Here is a 20,742-nt window from a genome sequence, read left to right as displayed (position 1 = left end):
CCAAAACAGTCGTGACCCATCGAGCATTTTATAGCATTAACTTCAGCAATTTGAGCTGTTGGATCGGACCACAATGGCCAGCCTTTGCTCCCCACTTGCATCAATAAGCCTCGTCTGCCCAGGACCCTGTCGCCGGTTCACCACTGTTTTTTCTTGGAGCACTTTTGATAGATACTGACCACTGCAGACCAGGAACATCCCACAAGAGCTGCAGTTTTGGAGACGCTCTGCCCCAGTCATCTAGACATTACAAATCTGACCCTCGTCAAACTCAATCAAATCCTTACGCATGCCCATTTTTCCTGCTTCTAACACAATAACTTTGAGGACAAAATGTTCACTTGCTGCCTAATAATATCCCACACACTAACAGGTGCCATGATGAAGAGATACTCAGTGTTATTCACTTCACCACTCATAATTTTTAAATGTAATAATGTTATGCCTATATATTTTTTTTTATCAATTCACCCATTGCGATTCACTGATTGTGGAGTTATACAGTGCGGGTCTGGCTTTCACAATGCCTTACACTACTATATAAGATGTAGGATTAAAATATCAGACTGTGGGAAATTGTCTTAAACTAGAGCATAACCTGCCCGTCCCTCATTAGTTTTTGTTCATATATATATTTTAACTTTTCAGGTAAGCTGGGACATTATAGAGAGGAGGCATTGAAAGTTCAGATGTATGGGAACACATTCGATTGTTTCTATCTGAAACTGTTTATGCTGGTAGCATGACAAGTGAAACAACGATCAAATCAATTCTTATTCTTAATGTCATTATTGTTCCAAGCCTGGTCTGTGATGCAGAGAATACTAAAATACAGAATATATCCATATTTAATTTGGATATATGTAATTTGGAAATATGTTTCCAAGCTTGTTTATTTTATTTTTTTGTATGTCTTAGTGATTGTGTGTATTGTAAAGTGTAAAAGGATGTTAGACAGTGATGCACACCTTTGCTGATGATTGATGCTTTGAATGGCTTACAGGATATGGCCAGCGGAGAATGCGTTTGAAGGACAATTCCATCCTTCTTGCTCAGCCGTCCAAGTATAGTGAACCAGAGAGCGATGTGTGAAACAGGAGGAAGAGTCGGATGAGAGTGAAGCACTTAGTGCGAGTATGGATTTTGTAACGTAGTCTGCTGCGTCGCGTTTGCCGATCAGGCTGTTAATGAGTCCGTGTGAAACCCAGTACAGTCTACTGTGCGAGTGCTAATGACATTCTATTAGACGAGTAGCTGAGAATGTAGCGGGGTGTGTACGTGTGGAGTGAGCGCAAAGACTCTCGCAGCTCTAAGCGTAGGCTTTTTTAATGAGTTTGTGTGCGCGTGTATACATTTATTCATGCATGTATGTGTAAAGCGGAATGCAGAAGTATGCACACACAACAAACTGTGGAAAAGTTCAAGGTAGTGAACACTTACATAAGCCATTGTATATATTCATAGCGGACTGTAGAAGAAAAGATGAAGAATTTCAGCTTTTCTCGCATGATCCATTAATTCCGTCTACTTTTTTGTTTTCTTCCCCACACAGTAGAATTACCTTCAGGTTGGGAGAAGATAGACGACCCGGTATATGGTGTATATTATGTTGAGTAAGTCGAAGACTTTTTGTTAGTTTTTCTCCTATGTTTTTTTTTTTCACAAGCCACCATTTCCAAGCTGGAGTGTTTTTTTTCCTACAGCTTTATATACTGGGGATTTGTAAGTGTCTATGTATTTCAGAGACAATAACTTTTTCCCTCTCTCTTTGTGTCTTTCTTTATCTGTGTATCTCACTTTTAGTCACATAAACAGAAAGACACAGTATGAGAACCCGGTATTGGAGGCTAGACGTAAAAAGCAGGTCGATATCCAGCAGCCACCAGAAGGTGAGCGCTACGTCAGAGGTTCGTTCCACTTTTTTCTCTCTCGATTTCATTGTCAGTGTATCTATTGTCTGAAAACAATGTTGCACGTCTTTACTAAGACAGCCAGGCATTCAGGCATTAGTTGAACACATCGTTTTTTTCCCCTTCTTCTTCCAGATGAAGGCTTCATTAAGTAGTGGCCATTTAGAATTATACAATAGGCTGGTCAATACCTTGCTTTATTCCATTATAGACCATTCATTCTAAATGCTAATGTAACTTATTTAAAGACGTCTTTTTAAAGATGGCCCTGTATTTGAGGCTCTGACTAATTTTATATATATTTGTGTGGGGGTTGACGGAGCGTTAAACATATTTAAAGAGTGTTTTCTAAAGCGCCGTAACATCGCAGGCTGGAAACTTTTTTTAAGCCCAATTTAGCTGCAACTGTCAGAACGTCAAGTTTATTTATTACATTTAGGAAAAGGAACTGATGCGGCAGCCCAAATTATTTATTAATATAGTTAATTAGCTCGTTTCAAGTTATGTATAAAAATTAATCTACGCATTTAATGTCCTCACTGCTCAAAATGGTGCATAGATACAAATGTATTTGTGTAAAAGTAATTTTGTTGATTTTGTTATTTATATATATTTTGCTGCAATTTATACAATTGGTCTGATTATAACTGCTGGACATATTGGTCATAAATTCAGGATGCCAGAAGAACATCACATCACATCACATCACATCACATCACATCACATCACATCATATCACAATAAGAACATCATACCCACAGTGATACATTGTGATGGCTACTTTAATCAAGTCAGAATTGAGGTTCTGTGAAGCTCCATAGCTTCTAATTCCGGTAGATTCTAGGTGATAATTGTGCTAAACAAAGCAGAAGATTTCATCTTTCATCATGGCAATGACACCTCCAAATCAACAAAGGAACCGCTTTACTAAAAGAAGATCAGGGTTTTTGGAATGGCCTAGCCAGAGCTCAGACCTGAATCCAATTGAAAATCTGTGGGGAGACCTGAAGTCATGATGTGCTGAGCTTATATAGTCTTACTCAGAAAGAATGAGCACTATATTACTTCAATGAAATATGAGTTTGGTGGTTGGATACTTGTGTACATTTTTTACCCCTTAAATATTGTTTTTGTTCACTTTTATTGAATAGGTTGCAATTTCACATAGCCAAAAGAAATGATACATCAGAAAACCCCCTTCTAAAAAATATAATTCTAGGAAATATAATACATAGATTGACTTCACTGAACATTTACATTTTGAATTAATGTTCAGTGAAGTCAATCTATGAATTATATTTGCTAGAATTATATATATATAATTATATATACTATGTAATGTGTACTGATTTGTTTTTTTAGAGAGCTCTTTTTTGTAATATTAATACATTAATGTATTAGCAATTTTCCAGCACAACCAAAATTGTATGTATATGTATATATAACTCATTGCATAAGTAAATACATATTTAAATAAAACAAATATTTTGGGCAGTGTAAGTTTCTGTTAAGTGATTCAGTGTTTTTATTTTAATTCCAATTCAAAGAAATGTATTTAATCCCTACATTTTTAAAATTGGTTTAATGCAAGGAATCTTTTTTAAAACTAAAACCTGATCGATTTTATGTTGAAGACTTGATTTGTTCAAAGGAGTAAATACTTCTGTAAGGCAAAGCATCATTTTGTAGCTGTGATAATATCTGTCTATTTGCATATGAAGTTACCAGGTCTTTGTCTTTCTTTCTTTGCACAGAATGGATAGAGGAGCACTCGTCTGCTGGTGCTCCGATCACCGCATACATTCCAAACCACTTGGAGACGTACCGAGAGCCTCAGAGTGGCCCACAGCTCCCGCCAGTCCCAGTATGCAAACGTGAGCATCTTTCTCTTAATAATAGATAATAATAATAATAAAGATTATTATAGAATTGATTATATCAAAAGCTAAACTGCTGCAGAACTATTAATAAATCACATTGATCCAGTGATTTACCCTTAATAATGCTTTTATTTTGTTGTACTTATGAAATAATACTATGCTGGTTTTTTGCTGATTCTGATTTATTCAGTCAGACAATTTAATCGTGCCATATGTTCATCTTAATCTTCATATTTGACTTTGGTGTAGAATCGTTAAATACTGAACTCCACATCCAAGTGCATGTGTGTGTGTGTGTGTGTGTGTGTGTGTGTGTGTGTGGGAGGGAAGCCATTCTTCACAAGAAACCCTGCAGAACTCAAGGGCACATTTATAAGCACCAAACTGCTGAAAAGCAGGCGGGGTTTCGGCTTCACCGTAGTAGGAGGAGATGAGCCAGATGAGTTCTTACAGATCAAGAGCCTCATATTGGATGGACCAGCAGCCTTGGATGGCAAAATGGAGACAGGTAGGCACACATTAAACAGAACTCATACACACATACACAAGGCAAATTATATAATCTTGCTGGGATTCTGATGCTCATCCAGTGGTTCACAAAGCATGTAGTTGATTCAAATTAGAGATACACTCAGTACAATATAAACTGCAATCAGACTGCTATTAAGTGCATTATAAAGTGCTCCCTTTATACTTTCACTTGAGCAAAAGTACAAACGTTTTTGCCTTCATATGTACTTAAGTATCCAAAGTACTCAGATTTATTAAAGCTATAATGTTCTTATCATTTTTGTCATAAGACTCTTTGCTTTATCAACTTAATTATCAAGTTCATGTGAAAAGACTCTGATGTTACTCTCAGCACACCGATCTATTAATCGAATGACATTAATGAGTCAAACACTGGTTGATATCTATTACAATTATCATGAACCCAAAACCTTAAAAAAAAAATTGCACAAATAAGGCCACGGGTGCTGTCGCAAGTTGGAGTCAGTAGTTTCTTCCATCATTTATTACGACTTTGAAATGTAGTGAAGTTAAAGTAACTGTCTCCCCAAATGGAAAAACATTTCAGGGATAGCATAAATGCAGATATCTTGCGTTTCCCCTTTACCATCGGTTTGTCAATTACGCTGTTCTAATGCACAGTGGACACCTCTGTGGCTTGGCCTCACCTTCACACAGGTTTTGTCAACACACAATTGAACATGTTCTCATTTTTAAACCATCTCTTTGGCTCTAGACGGGTGCAGCAGAGAAGCATTTACACTACTTATTCAAGCGTGCGATCTTCAAACAATTCTCCCTGTGTGGCATAGCCTCTCCCTCCCCTGTCACAGCGACATGTACCAATTACAGGTGTCTGTGTGCTCATATATACAGAAAAGGCGAGTGACAGTGCTCTCGTCCAAATGTGTGTAATGCCCTTGGATGCACCACGAGCAGGAGTTTTGTAAAGCTCTAGTTTATCAGACTTTACCTTCTCCATTAGGGTAGCAGTAGAATAATTGGAATGAGAGGTGACCAAAATGGGGAGAAAACTGGGAAAACCCCTGCTCTTTGGTGCAGAGAATAATCCACGTGTGTGTGGGTTCTCCAGATCCAGATAGTTGACAACCAGCTAATATTGCACATGCTCACGTCTGTATATGTCCAGCACCCATGAAAACACACATTTACTATGTTTGTGTGCTCTCCAGGTGACGTCATAGTCAGTGTCAATGACACTATCGTTCTGGGCTACACACACGCTCAAGTAGTCAAGATCTTCCAGTCCATCCCTATCGGCTCAGCCGTGCAGCTGGAACTGTGCCGTGGCTACCCTTTGCCTTTTGACCCCGATGACCCTAACACCAGCCTGGTGACCTCAGTGGCCATCCTGGACAAAGAGCCCATCATCGTCAACGGACAGGAAGCCTTTGATCCTCCACCCTTGGGCCCGTGTCACCCGGGGATGGGTACAGTTGGCACGGTGGGTATGGAGCCCCGTCCCTACAGCCCCACAGCAGAGGGGATGATGATGCCAGAGAGCTACGGTAGTGATGTAGTGACTCTTGCGTCGTCCATCGCTACGCAGCCTGAGCTCATCACCGTACACATGGAGAAGGGTGACAAGGGCTTCGGCTTTACCATTGCCGACTGTGGCGGCATCGGCAGCACCATTGGAGGCGGACAGAAGGTCAAGCAAATCGTAGACTATCCGCGCTGCCGTGGTCTGAAGGAGGGTGACATTCTGGTGGAGGTCAACAAGAGGAACGTGCAGAACATGAGCCACAACCAGGTGGTGGAGCTGCTCAGCAAGTGTCCTAAAGGCAGCGAGGTCACCATGCTGGTACAGAGAGGTAAGCACTTTGTGAATGTGTGTGGGTGTGGGTAGAGTGGTAATTGATTAATGGCTTATATATTATGTAAGAGTTGTTCTTTTTAAGGTATATATACTACTGTAAGTCTAAACAGACTTTAGGGAAATGTCTCCAACTAAGCTTCTGGTTAGCCAAATATCACACAGCCATCTCAGTGATTATTTTTCTGTAACCATGTCTTGTGTTTTTTTCTTTTAATACATACTCACATAATAAAACCGTTGTGCTCGCTTTAGAATTTTGGCATTAAAGATACAGGAGCAGGACTGGATGCATGTGAGAGATACACTGATCATCCATTAGGAGTAAAATCATCCTCCCAGGATTGTGTAGATCCACCGTATAATGCCAAAACAGCTCTGACTTGTTGAGACCTGTATTTCACAAGTACTCTAAAGAAAGGCTGTGGTTTCTAGGCTGCAATGTGGATCATCCATGGATTGAACTAGTTTGTCCAGCACACCAGATTAAAAGCTGGGAAATTTATAGACCGAGCCAACTTGAGATACTGTTTTTCGTGTTCCCTAAACCATGCTTAAACAATATTTGCAGTTGATATCCTGCTGGAGGAGGCCACTGCGGTCAGGGAATTCGGTTGCCATGAAGGGATGACTTGTTCTGTAACAAGTTTTTGTGTAGGTGTTTTGTGTCAAAGCAACATCCACATGAATACCATGCAGGTTGACCTTCACTCCTCAAGAGCATTGGGCCTTGGGCATCCATGACGCTGTTATCCAAAACTGGAACAGTTTTAGTCGGCGCTAACCACTGCATCCAAGGAAAACCACACAAAACCTGTGATGGTTGTCTGCTCATTACAATTTGGTCCGTTGGGAAGTCATTCAGATTCTATTTCTTTGCCCATTTTTCTTGCTTCTCACACATCAGCTTTGAGAACTGAGTGTTTACTTGCTCCCAATGTACAGTATATAACATCTAAACTGGTGCAATTGCAGCAAGATAATTATTATTTACTCCCCGTCATTGGCATTAATGTTATGGCTTATAGATATAATCAGGCACAGCGTTTTAGCGCAGGTGTATTGAACTTAATGCTAATGGAACGCCATTGCTATGAATGTGAGTTGAATGTGTTGACCAAGAATTTTGACACTTTTATGTTCCTCGTTCTGTCAACAGTCAATAGTCGATTGCGTGTGCATTCAATCATAGAGCTTAAAGCAGTTCCCTTTTGTTTAGAATAATTGTTAAGAGACCAACGATAGCGTTTATGCTGGAGTTGCTCAACTTAACATGTGCTTAGAAGTTTGCTGAACCTACATCAGCATTATAGGGCAGTAATCTGGCACTTCACCTGTGTATCGATTAGGGATAAAACCCCCTCAAAATGTGGGCCTGCTATTATAAAACCAGGTAGCTGAGCTGAAGAAAGAACAGCATTAGGCTTTTCTTTCATTGTCAGTGACTCATTTCCTGTTTGCAATGGCAGTTCATGTAGCACACAGCCACACATAGATAGGCCAAGGTGAATCGGGAAAAACGCACAAATGCAGAGAGAGAACACACCCTGTTGCCATTGCAATAACCCACACATATATCAAGTTCTGTCTTTCACCAGTGTGTGTAGGATACTGATGCATAGAGTTTTGCTTCCCAAGCTTGTGCTCACCGTTATACTTGGTTTGAAACCTTTCATACTAAATGCCAACTTCTCTGCGATGAAGATAAATGTAAAGTGCTTCTTTTCTGTCTGAGAATTAATGTCTCAAAAGCTGCTATAATACACCGTTAATATCCGGCATAACATTATGACATTATGAGCGGTGAAGTGAATAACACTGAGTATCTCTTCATCACACCTGTAAGTGTGATTTTGTCCTCAAAGTTAATGTGCTAGAAGCAGGAAAAATGGGCAAGCGAAAGGATTTGAGCGAGTATGACGAGGGCCAAATTGTGATGTCTAGACGACTGGGGCAGAGCGTCTCCAAAACTGCAGCTCTTGTGGGATGTTCCCAGTCTGCAGTACTCAGTATCTATCAAAACCGGCGACAGGGTCCTGGGTGGTCGAGGCACATTGATGCATGTGGGGAGCGAAGGCTGGTCAGTGTGGTCCGATCCATAATTGCTGAAGAACTTAATGCTGTTTATGCTCGACGGGTCACGACTGTTTTTCAGCAAAAGGGGACCAACTCAATATTCGTACAGGTGGTCATAATGTTATGCCTGATCAGTGGCCATGACATTCTTCTTCAATCTAAATTGATATTTGAAGTGTTCATGTTGGCAGAAGTGAACAGCAATTAATTCCCGCTGTATACTTGTGACGGGATTACGCGAGCTGGATATTAATAACAGGCGTGAACAGGGCATTCGCGTGTGCAATCAGGCCCAGTATTCGCACTTCTTACTTTTCCCACAAAATCAATTTTAAAAGCACAATTTGGTGTTGCTTATGAATGGTAGACTTCGGAAGAACCATTGGTTAATTTTTCGAAGAGTTTAAGGCTAGTCACTTACAGAAGGTGGATAAATAGCACTAATTTACTTATTAGGTGAAAATGTACTTTAAAACAAGTATGCACAATTACAGCGAATGTTCCAGCGCAATGTAATCTAAAAACACATCAAGCTCCAGATAAAGACATTGTAATGGACCTGTTTTACCTGCAAGTCCTTTCATTACAGTTATTCCTTTTATTAGAGCTGTGTGACTCGGAAAACAGAGGCACGACACAGTCTTTATGTAAACGAACTGAAGGTGTTCGGTCATTAGTGAGCTGTTTTTCCTTCCTCCTAGACTCAACACTTCACACATCGTTGTTTTCTATTTGATTTAACTCATGAGCTAATTAAGCCTTTGTGAGCTGAAGGCAGCGCGCCGTAGTAGCAAAACCCGCACGGATGACGCTTGTTGGAAATTGCGTGGTGCTTCAAATATTGAAGGATTAGACTTTGTGTCATTCTGACAGGACTAAGCAGCGAGAAGGAGAGTTGTAGTGGCTTAGGAGTGTGTGTATGGGAGTGTGGGAAGCGAGTAAGAGAAGAATATGATCAAGCGAGAGAATTTTCTCATAGTTGTGATTAAGACACACACACACATATACACACACACACACACACACACACACACATATACACACACACACACGCACTGCTGTAAATCTCTTCCATCTTGCCTTCTGCTTGTTTCCATGACGATGCTCTGCTGCACTGCAGTATTAGGGAAGAGAGAGAGAGAGAGAGAGAAAGAGAAAGAGAGAAAGAAGAATTTAAGATAGGATTCAAGGTTTACTTTTTACATAGAAATAAATAAGCAATTTTTTTTGTACTTCCACAGTAAACAGGTCCTCGTAATAGATAAATGCTCATAACATATAGACACAAGATATTTATTAATGTTCATATTAGGCAGTGACACAGTGTGCTTTGATATAGCGGTTCTTACAGGAGGGTCTTTGGGTTTGTGAAGCGTAGCCGGGTGTTGTGTTTTTTTTTTTCCGGGTGAAGAGCAAGTCACTATTATCAGTGTATAACATATAAGTTATTACATAAAGTAGGGTTGAATTTAATGTTTTTTAATTTTTTTGTGAAACATTTCTATGTCTCTATATAAACGTAATCAGATTTGTGGTATCGTTCATGTTAACTGCTTTGTACAAAGGATTCAGAGGTTTTTTTTTTCCACGTGGTCAGAAGACAGTGGATTTTATCTCCAGGTTCAAAAATGTGAACCTTCATATGGCACGTGAACCAGGGGCATCTGGGTCAGCTCGAGTGAAAAAGGGGACACGTGCTTTAGAAATACTACGAAATTCTACAACTCAAAGATATTTTCGAGCTTCTACTATTTCCTCAAGGTGTTGTTAATAACACCATTTCATTCTCCATTCAGTTTTATTTAAATAAAATCTTTAACAATGATCGTTGTCCCAAAGCAGCTTTAACACAGATAAAGAGATAATAAAGCTAGAATGTATAAGTTTAGTGCCTATAAGGGTGCTCCTTATTAATTTATTCCTAATAAGTGAACCAGTGGTGAGTGTGGCAAAGAAAAAACTCCAAGAGATAATATGAGGAAGGATCCAGACTCAAAAGGGAAACCATCTTCATCTGGTTGACACCGAATATCCATTCATTACAAGCGCATTCAGCAGCCTTCGTAGCAGACTGTTGACATTAATTACAGTCCACATCCATTCTCAAAGTTCTTGAGTTAACTTCAATGGATCTTTGGGCTGTTCATGTGGAACCATCCCCAGCTGCACAGAGAAGTAGAACTTCATCCAGACGTCGGGCTTTGGGATCGAATTGAAGACGAGGACCCCAATGAAGCCATTTTTATTATTATTATTTTTTTTTTAGTCATTTGTAAAATAAAGATACAAAAATGCATGTTCACTAGTGCATTGGACCACACTGTAAATATTTAAGTCAAAAAGAATTTGTTCTATAAATGAAATCAACTTGGAGGATAATGTCAAGTAAATGGCCATGAATCTAGAAGACCTAAACTAGGTGCTCTGTAGATTTTCTTCCAGAAGCTATGGTGGGCAGAGGTGGGAAGTAATGGGAAGTACATATACTTTGTTACTGTACTTAAGTTGATTTTCAGTAACAAATTTTTTTTATTTTTTTCAGACAACATTTAACTTTCACTAATGACATTTTTTTACTCAAATATCTGTACTTTCTAATTCTTACATTTTTAATCCAGACTCGTTAGTTCAGTTTGAATCTATTTGTTGACATGATCGATATTTTATTTGGCTCATTCAGCACATCAACCTGTTTCTTGTCATTGCACTGCTTTTTCAATCATTTGCTGGCTCTCACGCACCACAGGCATAGGCTAGTTTATGAAGCTCACAACGAGCAAGACAGAAGGTAACAAGTAGTCTGGGGGTAACGTGGATGAGACAGAGGGAGTCAGTGATGTAAACATGACTGAGAACAGAGACATTCCTGATCACCTGATCAACATCTTTTCTCTGCTTGTGTTCTATATGGTGGATGTTCAGCCTGAATACATTCATTAGACAACAAAATGTATTTGTATTAATATATTAATATGATGTGAGGTCCAGTTACCAGCGTGACACTAAAACAGGTAGTAGTAATGTCTACTTCTTACTGAAGTACATGTCAAAACCCAAACTTCTTTACTTTAACTTGAGTGATAAAGTGTAGTCAGTACTTCCACCTTTACCAGAGACTTTTAAAACATAAGTATCTGTACTTCCACTTGAGTGAAAGATGTGTGTACTTTTACCACCTTTGATGGTGGGTTTTTTTATAATCTGACATGTTCTTTGCGTGGTCTGAATGCTATTCCGGGTATGTAGGCTTGTTTGTAGTGGTGGATTTGATTTTCTAATGCTGCTCTTCTGACACTCCTACATATAGATGAGTGGATGTTTAGATTCATTACTAGGTTTAATCACGTCTGCGTTAAGCTACATCATGAGTTCAAGTGCTTAAAGAGGGCTATTGCATCTGCCATTCATTCTCTTCAGGCTAGAAATAGGATGAGGAGAAGACGAGTCGGAAAAGTGTGGAAGAGATACTTGATGAAGACCTGCTGACTTTAACCTCCATGAGTTTGTGTATGAATATGTGCTTGTGTGTGTGTATGTGTGTGTGTGTGTGTGTGTGTGTGTGAGTGCTTTTTGAGACAGATGGTCAGGACATCTTTCCAAGGATGTACAAGATGCAAAAGTCTCCCACACAATTACGCACACATGTACGCACACACACACACACACACACACACACACACACACACACACACACACACACACACACACACACACACACATCCTCCCAAATTCAGAATCACGATCGGATTATCTGGAAAACATTGCTGCTATACATAGATTCTATCACATACACACATATACTTTCTGGCTTCTTGTCCACCTCCTCGGAGTGATCTCTCATAAGAACATGCAGCGCACAAACACACAAGCCCTGCATTCGTGCTTTCACAAGCCACGTCCAGAGCAGTCAAGAGTCAAGAGAGTCAAAAAGCTTTTATTGTCATTTCAACCATATATAGCTGACGCAGTACACAGCGAAATGAGTTCCTCCAGAACCCTACATTTAACAACATAAAGCTACATCACAGAAAACACAGAGCTAAGGACTAGTAAGTGTCCTCGCCACATTAAGTGCATCGTGTGCAACCTGGTGAAAACAGTGCAGAGACAACACAAGACAGTGTAGGACAAATACACAAAACACAGAATAGCGCCGCCAGTAAACCTACTGTATATTACACAGTGCAGTGTGTAAAAGAGAACTGAGTACAGAAGTGAACAGGTAATGAAACAAAATGTAAGCAAAAGGGTTTGTGCAAAAAAAACAATAGCAGCAGTCGAAAAGATGTGCAAAAACAGCATGTAAACAGTTTGTAATAATGAGGTAATATAATAGGGGTGGTACTGAAGACATGGATGTGTGAAGTGAGTACGAGTGTGTGTTGAGTCCGTGTAGTGGATATCAGTCACACAGTTGAGTGTGTGTGTGTGTGTGCATGAGTTTCAGTTCAGTTCTGTGTTGAGAAGCCTGATGGCTTGAGGGAAGAAACTGTTGCACAGTCTGGATGTGGCAGCCCGAATGCTTTGGAGCCGCTTCCCTGATGGCAGGAGGGTGAAGAGTGTGTGTGACTGGTGTGTGGGGTCATCCACAATGCTGTTGGCTTTGCGGATGCAGTGTGTGGTGTAAATATCCTTGATGGAGGGAAGAGAGACTCCGAGGATCTTCTCAGCTGTCCTCACTATCTTCTGAAGGGTCTTGCGATCCAAGACGGGGCAGTTCCCAAAACCAGGCAGTGATGCAGCTGCTCAGGATGTTCTCGATGGTCCCACTGTAGAACGTGGTCAGGATTGGGGGAGGGAGATGGGCTTTCCTCAGCCTTGTCAGGAAGTAGAGGCCCTGCTGGGCTTTCTTGGTGATGGAGCTGGTGTTGAATGACCAAGTGAAGTTCTCTGCCAGGTAAACACCAAGGAGCCATCGATGATCAGTTAAAGGAAGGAATTAGGGAGTCCAATTAACACAGCAGCACTTACATGCAACTTCATCTTAGCGGCGTCTCGTGCATTTATTTATGCGCGTGAGGAAACCAGTGGTGTTACTGTAGGTGTGGAGGGATACGCCTGGAAGCTAATTTGCTGTCACTGATATGTAAGGAGTAAATCATAATAGGGGTGATGATATAAGAAAATCATCTTTGCTAAATCATTTTTGAATCTGTTTTATCGTTAGCTAAGTGTATGCCATTCAGAGCCATTCATCATCGAAACTAGACACTTTGGGAAAAGGGCCAGGCAGTGATTTTATGCCTCCTTCACTGAATAGGAGAGGCATTATGTTTTCAGGTCATCCATCCAAGAGCCTCATTAGCACTTTAGCTCAATAACAAATGGCTAAATGCTGTAGGATTAATATGGAATTATCACTGTAACCAGATGATAAAAATGACCCAAAGAGGATCAAGGTTACAGCAAAGGTTAATAGTTTCCTTCAACTTTGTTTGTATATTTACGTTTGAGGGTAGTTCTGAAATACAATTTAATAGCAAGAAGAACTAGACTTGTTGATGACAGACGCAATCATCCTGCCTCATAGTTTCAGTTTCAATCTAGTTTCAATTAATAACCGTCCAGATTCGGTCAGCTTGAGCCCACTCATATTCCTGGTCTTGGCTGACAAGAGAGGATCATAATGTGGGTTGTAGCCCACTTTTCTCAAAAGTGGTTATTTCCAATTTCAAAAGTTTAATTGTCACAAATTTGAATTTGTTTCTGTTTCTGTACATTTTTTTTCTAACGCTCCATTTAATCCAATCATCACTTTTGCTCTTACTGGATGTTTTCGGTTTTCTGCGCCATGCTGTTTCATAAGTTTATTCACTTCACTACTAAATGCATGGATAAGCAGTGAGGTGTAGACACCTTGTACACTGTCTGATTAATATAGATGTAGTGTGAAGGATCTACTCATAAGACATTGTGATGCAAGTTCAAACTTAATATCTGGAACCTTAAACTGATAGCAAAGATAGTAATTAGTAAGAACACCAGTTAGCTTTCTAGTTAGCAAACTAATGAGTTTATACATGGTTAAAAGGAAAATGCGAATTGCTGTAGGTGTGAAACGCTTCCAATGGCCATGATGAATCACTACTAAAACGTAGCAGGTGAGCTTGTTCTCACATTGCAAGCTTTATTACTCTTCTCTGACGTTACTGTTTGTGTTTAGCGGCATCCTCAACGTCCCTCGTTCACGTGCTTATATCTGTTAGATTATTCGATCCGAAGGTCAGTTGACAGCTCAACAAATGATGAACTGTATAAACTGCTTTTCTGGTAGTCTTTCTTTTTAAAAGCTGTTGCTGACAAAAGACAGTGAAATGACAGCAAAAAAGAAAACCTGAATATGAACAGCTGATTGACTGATTGATATATAGATACACTGATCAGTCATAACATTGTGCAAGTGAAATGAATAACACTGATTATCTCTTCATTATGGCACCTGTTAGTGTGTGGGATATCATTAGGCAGCAAGTGAACATTGTGTCCTCAAATTTGATGTGTTAGAAGCAGGAAAAATGGGCAAGCGTAAGGATTTGATTGAGTTTGACAAGGGTCAAATTGTGATGTCTAGACGACTGGGTCAGAGCGTCTCCAAAACTGCAGCTCTTGTGGGATGTTCCTACCAAAAGTGCTCCAAGGAAGGAACAGTGGTGAACCAAGGCTCGTTGATGCACGTGCGGAGCGAAGGCTGGTCCTCGTTGTCCGATCCGACAGACGAGCTCCTGTAGCACAAATTGCTTTTGGCAGCAAAAAAGGAGGATCAAAATGATATTATGCAGGTGGTCATAATGTAATGCCTGATCAGTAAATATTATGAACAGTAAAAAAAAAGAATATATTCGATCTATATTTTTTTGGAATTGGAAAGCAATTGATTTTATTTGGTGCTCATACGACTCAGTGCTCAGTGTAATGTCAATGCAGCCCGAAAGTCTGCAAGAGTTCTAAAATGGGAAGCGAGCCAGAGAAAAGGAGCGGAAGCGAACGAGAGAGCACTTTTAACATTTAATGACTCAGGCAAAGAGCGATTCACAGGCACGTACTTTAGGCAGAAATACGACTCTGAAGTTTTGAATGGTTTCAGCGCAGGGCTTCTTTTTCCTCCCTCGGAAACCTCTGAAGTCCCCCGTGAGTAAGAAATGCATAAAGAATGAATGCGCCTCTCGCTGTGAATATGAAACCGAATATTCATGAAGACGCAAGCTGTGGTTTATATTATGTAAGCAACAAGAAAGTGGCATCACGCATACGTGCGCTTATATGCTAATTCAAATGTTTTGGAATCCAGGAGTCCGTACAAGGGCTCGGACGGAGAGAAGAAACAATTGCGAATAACCTGTGTGACTTTTATTTGATTTGTTTTAGAGAGCCGTCTCAGAGTGATGAGATACAAGTGTGTACATGTATATGTTGATTGGAACGGGAAGTGCGATATTAAAAAGTGTGTGTGGGTGGGTGTGGTGTCTGTGTCTTATTGGAAGAAGCAAATAAAGAGACAAGGGGCTGGGTGGGTATTACCATGAGAGACAGAGGGCAGAGAAGAGAGGAGGAGATGGAATGAAAGTGTTTTGCTCTCAAAGCCATATAGGATGTTTATAGGTCATACACACACACACATACACACCCACACACACAGACATGATAGTGTGTGCAAAAAAAAGTCAGCGTTCTCCAGGATGTAGCAGCAACCACAGATATCCACATTCCTTTGCTCGTTCTTCTCTCCTCTCCCTCTCTCTCTTCCCCTCCCTTTTTCTTTTGCTCCCTCACTGAGAATCAGAGATTGGCGGAGAGGTGTACCAGCGTCACAAACGTGCCTCCTCTTCATACATGCTCCCAAAGCACAACGAGAGAGCGTGTGCCAGAGAGAGAGAAAGAGGCAGGGAATGCATGCACGCACCAGGCTCCCTGGGTTTCTGAGGCTTCACACTTGTTTGTCATTATTTGTCTTTATTATTATTTTTTTTGTGTGGAGGGCAGGACTGAGAAGAGAGGTATTAATGCTTTCTCTTTCTCTGTGCCGCTGTTTCACAGGGGTGGTCCAGGCCAAGAGGAGTCCCAAAGTGGTGGTGAGTAACAACCCTTAATGTTTTATCACACCTGTCTTTATTGTTCACTTCAATGAGTCTGATTAGAAAGACTTTACTGTTTGAAAACTGTTTACAAGGTGATACAGAAATCTAAAAATAATCCAATTCTTCAGATAGAAATAATGTGTTTTATATAGAAGACATGTAACATTTAAGTTCTCTAGTAAAAAAAAAATTGGTTTAAGGTCATTGGTGTGTTTGCCTTCTCTTCTCCTCTCTTTTCCTCCCTTCTCTTCTCTCTTTTCCTCCCTTCTCTTCTCCTCTCTTTCCCTCCCTTCTCTTCTCCTCTCTTTTCCTCTCTTCTTTTCCTCTTTTCTCCTTTCTTTTCCTCTCTTGTCTTCTCTTTTCCTTCCTTCTCTTCTCCTTTTTTTGTTCTATTCTCATTTATTTTCCTTTCTTCTCTTCTTTTCTCTTCTCTTCTCATTTATTTTCCTCTCTTTTCTTCTTTTCTCTTCTCTTCTCCTTTCTTTTCCTCTCTTCTCTTCTTCTCTCTACTTTTCTCATTTCTTTTCCTCTCTTCTCCTCTCTTCTCTTCTCCTTTCTTTTCCTTCCTTCTCTCCTTCTTTCTTTTCCTCTTTTCTCTTCTCATTTCTTCTCCTTTGATATCCTCTCTTTTCTTCTCATTTCTTTTCCTCTCTTCTCCTTCCTTTTCATATCTTCTCCTCTTTTCTCTTCTCTTCTCTTCTTTTCTTTTCTTATTTCTTTTCTTCCCTTTTGTTCTCTTTTATTTTCGTCTCTTCTATTCTTGTCTCCTCTCCTTCCTTCTCTTTTCCTTTCTTTTCCTTCCTTCTCCTTTCTTTTCTCCTTCTCTTCTCTCCTCTTCTCTTATTTTTCTTTTAATTCCTTCTCTTCCCTTTTACTTTGTTTTTTCCCCCCTCTCTTCTCTTCTCTTCTCTTCTCTTCTCTTCTCTTCTCTTCTCTTCTCTTTTCTCTATCATGGTTTCTTTTCCTCCGGTCATATTTTCAGAGTTGCTGTTGCTTTTTGAATCACAAGTGTCACAAGGAGATTCATGTGTGCCAATTTCCCACTTGACATCTTTCCTCCCCTCCCTTCTCTTATTTAGAATACGAGCAAAAAGTGTAGTGCAGTGTAAAAGTGTGTTTGTGAGTAGACAGAGGTAGAGGGGAAAAGAGACAGTTTAATAATCATTTAAAGAAACCTCAACTCAGGAAATTAAGATAGGGTAGATAAAGTTTTAGTGATTGTTCTGTATTTTGTTTGTGTTTGTTTGCTTGTTTCACTCCCACAACCAACCAAAAGCATATGTGCTGAATCATGTTTCTGTTTGCAAGTGAAGTCACATGATATGCTCCGTAGGCATGTCACCTTCATTAACTTTATTATTTATTAATAAATGACAGATTCAGAAAATCCAAGATGATAGAACACAGGGGTTCAGGGTTGTTTTTTGTGTCATTTGTTAAATTAGATCATTCATGATCATCAGTAGTAGTTTGAAAGAGCTTAGATCTTTAGATGGTATAAAGCTCATTAAAATGAAACACCATTAGAATGCAGGAGATCCAGAATTACATCTGAATATCTATACAGTGTAATAAAGTTGTAATTTTATGAATGAATGAGGTTTGTCTTTGGAATTATTGCTATTCCAAATAACTACATGAGTCATGGTTTAACCTGAGAAGCTGAGAGAAAGAGTGAAAGACAAGGAGACATGATGAGCAAGAGAGACAAGTGGGTGTGTAGGCACTGAAGTGCTTTCAGCTTCTGAGCAGAGAGATTGTGAAGGTCGATTATTTGTGCTTTAGGATCTGACTTTAGAGCCTCAGCCGTGTGTGTGTGTGTGTGTGTGTGTGTGTGTGTGTGTGTGTGTGTGTGTGTGTGTGTGTGTGTGTGTGTGAGAGCCCCATAAGAACGGCCATAAATGGAGCATTTAAAATCTAAGGATGGTATTGTACTTTGGTCAGGACTGTAGAGTCTAAGCTGTCATCTGTTGCTTTGGTAATATTTATGCAACTAGATGGAGGTCAGGAGAGAGGGAGGGAGAGAAGGAACGAGGGAGGGAGAGTCAGGTGAATATTCCTGTAAAGAACTGAAAGACCTGTGTGGGTTTCAAAGCAACAAGAATACACACATTTTCACACACACACATATATCCAGATGCACAAAAGGACGACCTTGCAGCGCTTCCTCCTTCTCCTTCTTTTCTTCCCTTTCATTTGATTCCTAGCTTTATCTGTTTTCATACTCAACCCCAACATCCCCTGATCTCTCTCTCTCTCCATCTCAGTAAGCCCCTGCAACTCTCCGTTATGGCTTTTGCTCGTGTCGCGTTCAAGTCAGAGGCTGGTCCTCTGACGTTGTCTCGTGTTACGGGTCACTTCCGAACACTGAAGAAGTCTGAAGAGAGTCCAGTGATGAGTGCTGGCAAAGCAACTCTGTTTCTCTCTCATCCACACGAACCCCCGCCCCCCCCACCACACCCTCTACCAGGGTCACTTGATGATTTACATGGAGTTGCATCAGTGAAATGTAGACAGGAGCTGACTTCTGCTGTTGCAAACCCACGTTCCTCTCGAACTCGTCTCGCGCCTGGTTGCCATCCCCCTCCAACTTTCTATCTCTTTCTCTCCCACCTCTGTCTTTGTCTGTCAGCAGTTGGAAAGGAAGGACAGCCAAGGAAGCTCTCAGCACAGCGTGTGCAGCCATCGCAGCACCCACACAGATTCACCGGCTCGCGCCGTACCTGCCGTGCCCCCTGTGCCCAGTGAGACGCTGGCAGCTCCTCCCCCGGTGCCCCCTCCTCCAACCCAGCCACTTCCCAGCTTGCCTCCGTTGGAGCCGCCCACCAATGGCACTCTTCAGAAGAAACCAGATCCTTTTAAGATCTGGGCGCAGTCCAGGAGCATGTACGAGAGCCGAAGTGAGTAACGCAAAATGGTGACTGAATCAGAAGTGGCCGTTTTTCTTACCTAATGAGTTTCTTTCCAGCTTTTTCTTTGCAATAATTTTCCCTTAGATGTAAGGATGAAAAACAAAATCATTTGAAGTATTTCCGCCTTCCTGGGTGGTTGAGTTTTTTTTAGGCTGAAGTACATGCACAGTCTCGATTTTTCTTTTTCAGTCAGTTTCATTTATTTTAAAATCAAAAGGGCAAAATTGAGGTCTTTTTTATATATATATATATATAAGCCCAGAGCTTCTTTATGAGAGAGTTTTCAGTTCTACGTTCTACTAAGTCTTCTTAAATTAAACTTTATTATTGCACGATACCACATGAAGTATAATAAACTCTTCAAATATAGTGCCTTCTTAACATTAACACTGTGAACCTAGGCAGAATGTGAAGTTAGATAAGATTTCCTTATTTGAAAATTTCCTCACATGCTATATTTAATAGCTCTGGTTCTGACTTTTGACATTTTTTTTGGGGGGGTGGTATTCAGTGCATTTAATGTCAAATTTAAAAAAAATCCAATTTGAAATTTATACTAAATGATTTGGCCATTTACAGCCAAACATGTCTTTTATGTCTTTTATGTCTTTTATCTAAATCTATTAAACACAGTTTTGAATGTAGCATGTTATGAACCTAGTATTTTGGCACATTAACACACAGGATAAACATTTACAGGAAATTTGTATGTTGCATGATGAAGAACTGGTAACATATTTGTATTATTATTATTATTATTATTATTATTATTATTATTATTATTATTATTAAATATTCTGTGGCTGTGTGCTTTCTATAACATGGTATGCAGATGAAGTGATTTTGGCAAAAATGTATATGAATATGACTGTAGGTCTAATTTTGTTTGGAAATTCATATTCTGTTTGTGTGTGTGTTTCTATTAGATACATTTTTGATATAGAATCTATTAATACTAATGAGGTCTCATAACTGCCCCCCTTCCCCCCTCTCTCTCTCTCTCTCTCTCTCTCTCTCTCTCTCTCTCTCTTTTGCTAACTCTTTTATACATTATGTATAACCCTTTCACATCCTCCCACACATTGGTAGAGTCGATATGAGAAGCAGGCAAGGCTAAACTTGAAAAACGTGATGAAATCTTGTGTCTTGTGAGTGGCTGTTTAATGCAGTAGTATATTACAGCAGGATAGCTGGTTAAAAATACCTGTTCTTTAGCCCTTTGTGGAAAAACACACACCAGGAGTGTTAAAGTTGGAAATGTATGGTTATGTCACTCAGACATGTCAGGAGCCATATTCATGTTGGAGCCATTATTATAAATGTAAAATATGCACCCTGTTATCTATAATTCATTAGGAACTGAATTGTAGCCCTTATGGCTAGAAGTGTCCAAGTGTGTGTGTGTGTGTGTGTGTGTGTGTGTGTGTGTGTGTGTGTGCGCATGTGTGTGTTTTGTATGGCAGATTGTTCACTAATAGCAGCATTTGGTACCTTACAAGTGTCCACCGTTGCTGCCAGCACCCAGTCAGGCTTGTTAAATGA

General features: G+C 40.1%; 1 protein-coding gene across 17 annotated transcripts in view; it reads left to right on the top strand.

The window, feature by feature from the left end:
* The window catches only part of magi1a (membrane associated guanylate kinase, WW and PDZ domain containing 1a), a 98,579-nt gene that overhangs the window by 64,779 nt on the left and 13,058 nt on the right, over positions 1-20,742 (top strand). For 11 of the 17 annotated variants that reach the window (XR_006928347.1, XR_006928348.1, XM_046871997.1 and 8 more), the window contains 7 exons: positions 1,553-1,613; positions 1,804-1,907; positions 3,665-3,784; positions 4,113-4,298; positions 5,494-6,135; positions 16,248-16,282; positions 18,921-19,188. Coding sequence is in view for 15 of the 17 variants with exons in the window: in XM_046871997.1 (XP_046727953.1) it covers positions 1,553-1,613; positions 1,804-1,907; positions 3,665-3,784; positions 4,113-4,298; positions 5,494-6,135; positions 16,248-16,282; positions 18,921-19,188 (1,416 nt within the window). In the remaining 2 variants the exon portion in view is untranslated. The remainder of the gene's footprint in view (positions 1-1,552; positions 1,614-1,803; positions 1,908-3,664; positions 3,785-4,112; positions 4,299-5,493; positions 6,136-16,247; positions 16,283-18,920; positions 19,189-20,742) is intronic. The other 6 variants (XM_046872002.1, XM_046871995.1, XM_046872001.1 and 3 more) reach the window with 4 other exon arrangements.

The sequence above is a fragment of the Silurus meridionalis genome, chromosome 17 (assembly GCF_014805685.1).
Source record: "Silurus meridionalis isolate SWU-2019-XX chromosome 17, ASM1480568v1, whole genome shotgun sequence".
Taxonomy (NCBI): Eukaryota; Metazoa; Chordata; class Actinopteri; order Siluriformes; family Siluridae; genus Silurus; species Silurus meridionalis.
Note: the sequence above shows the minus strand (reverse complement) of the source record. Positions and strands in the feature narration are given on the sequence as shown.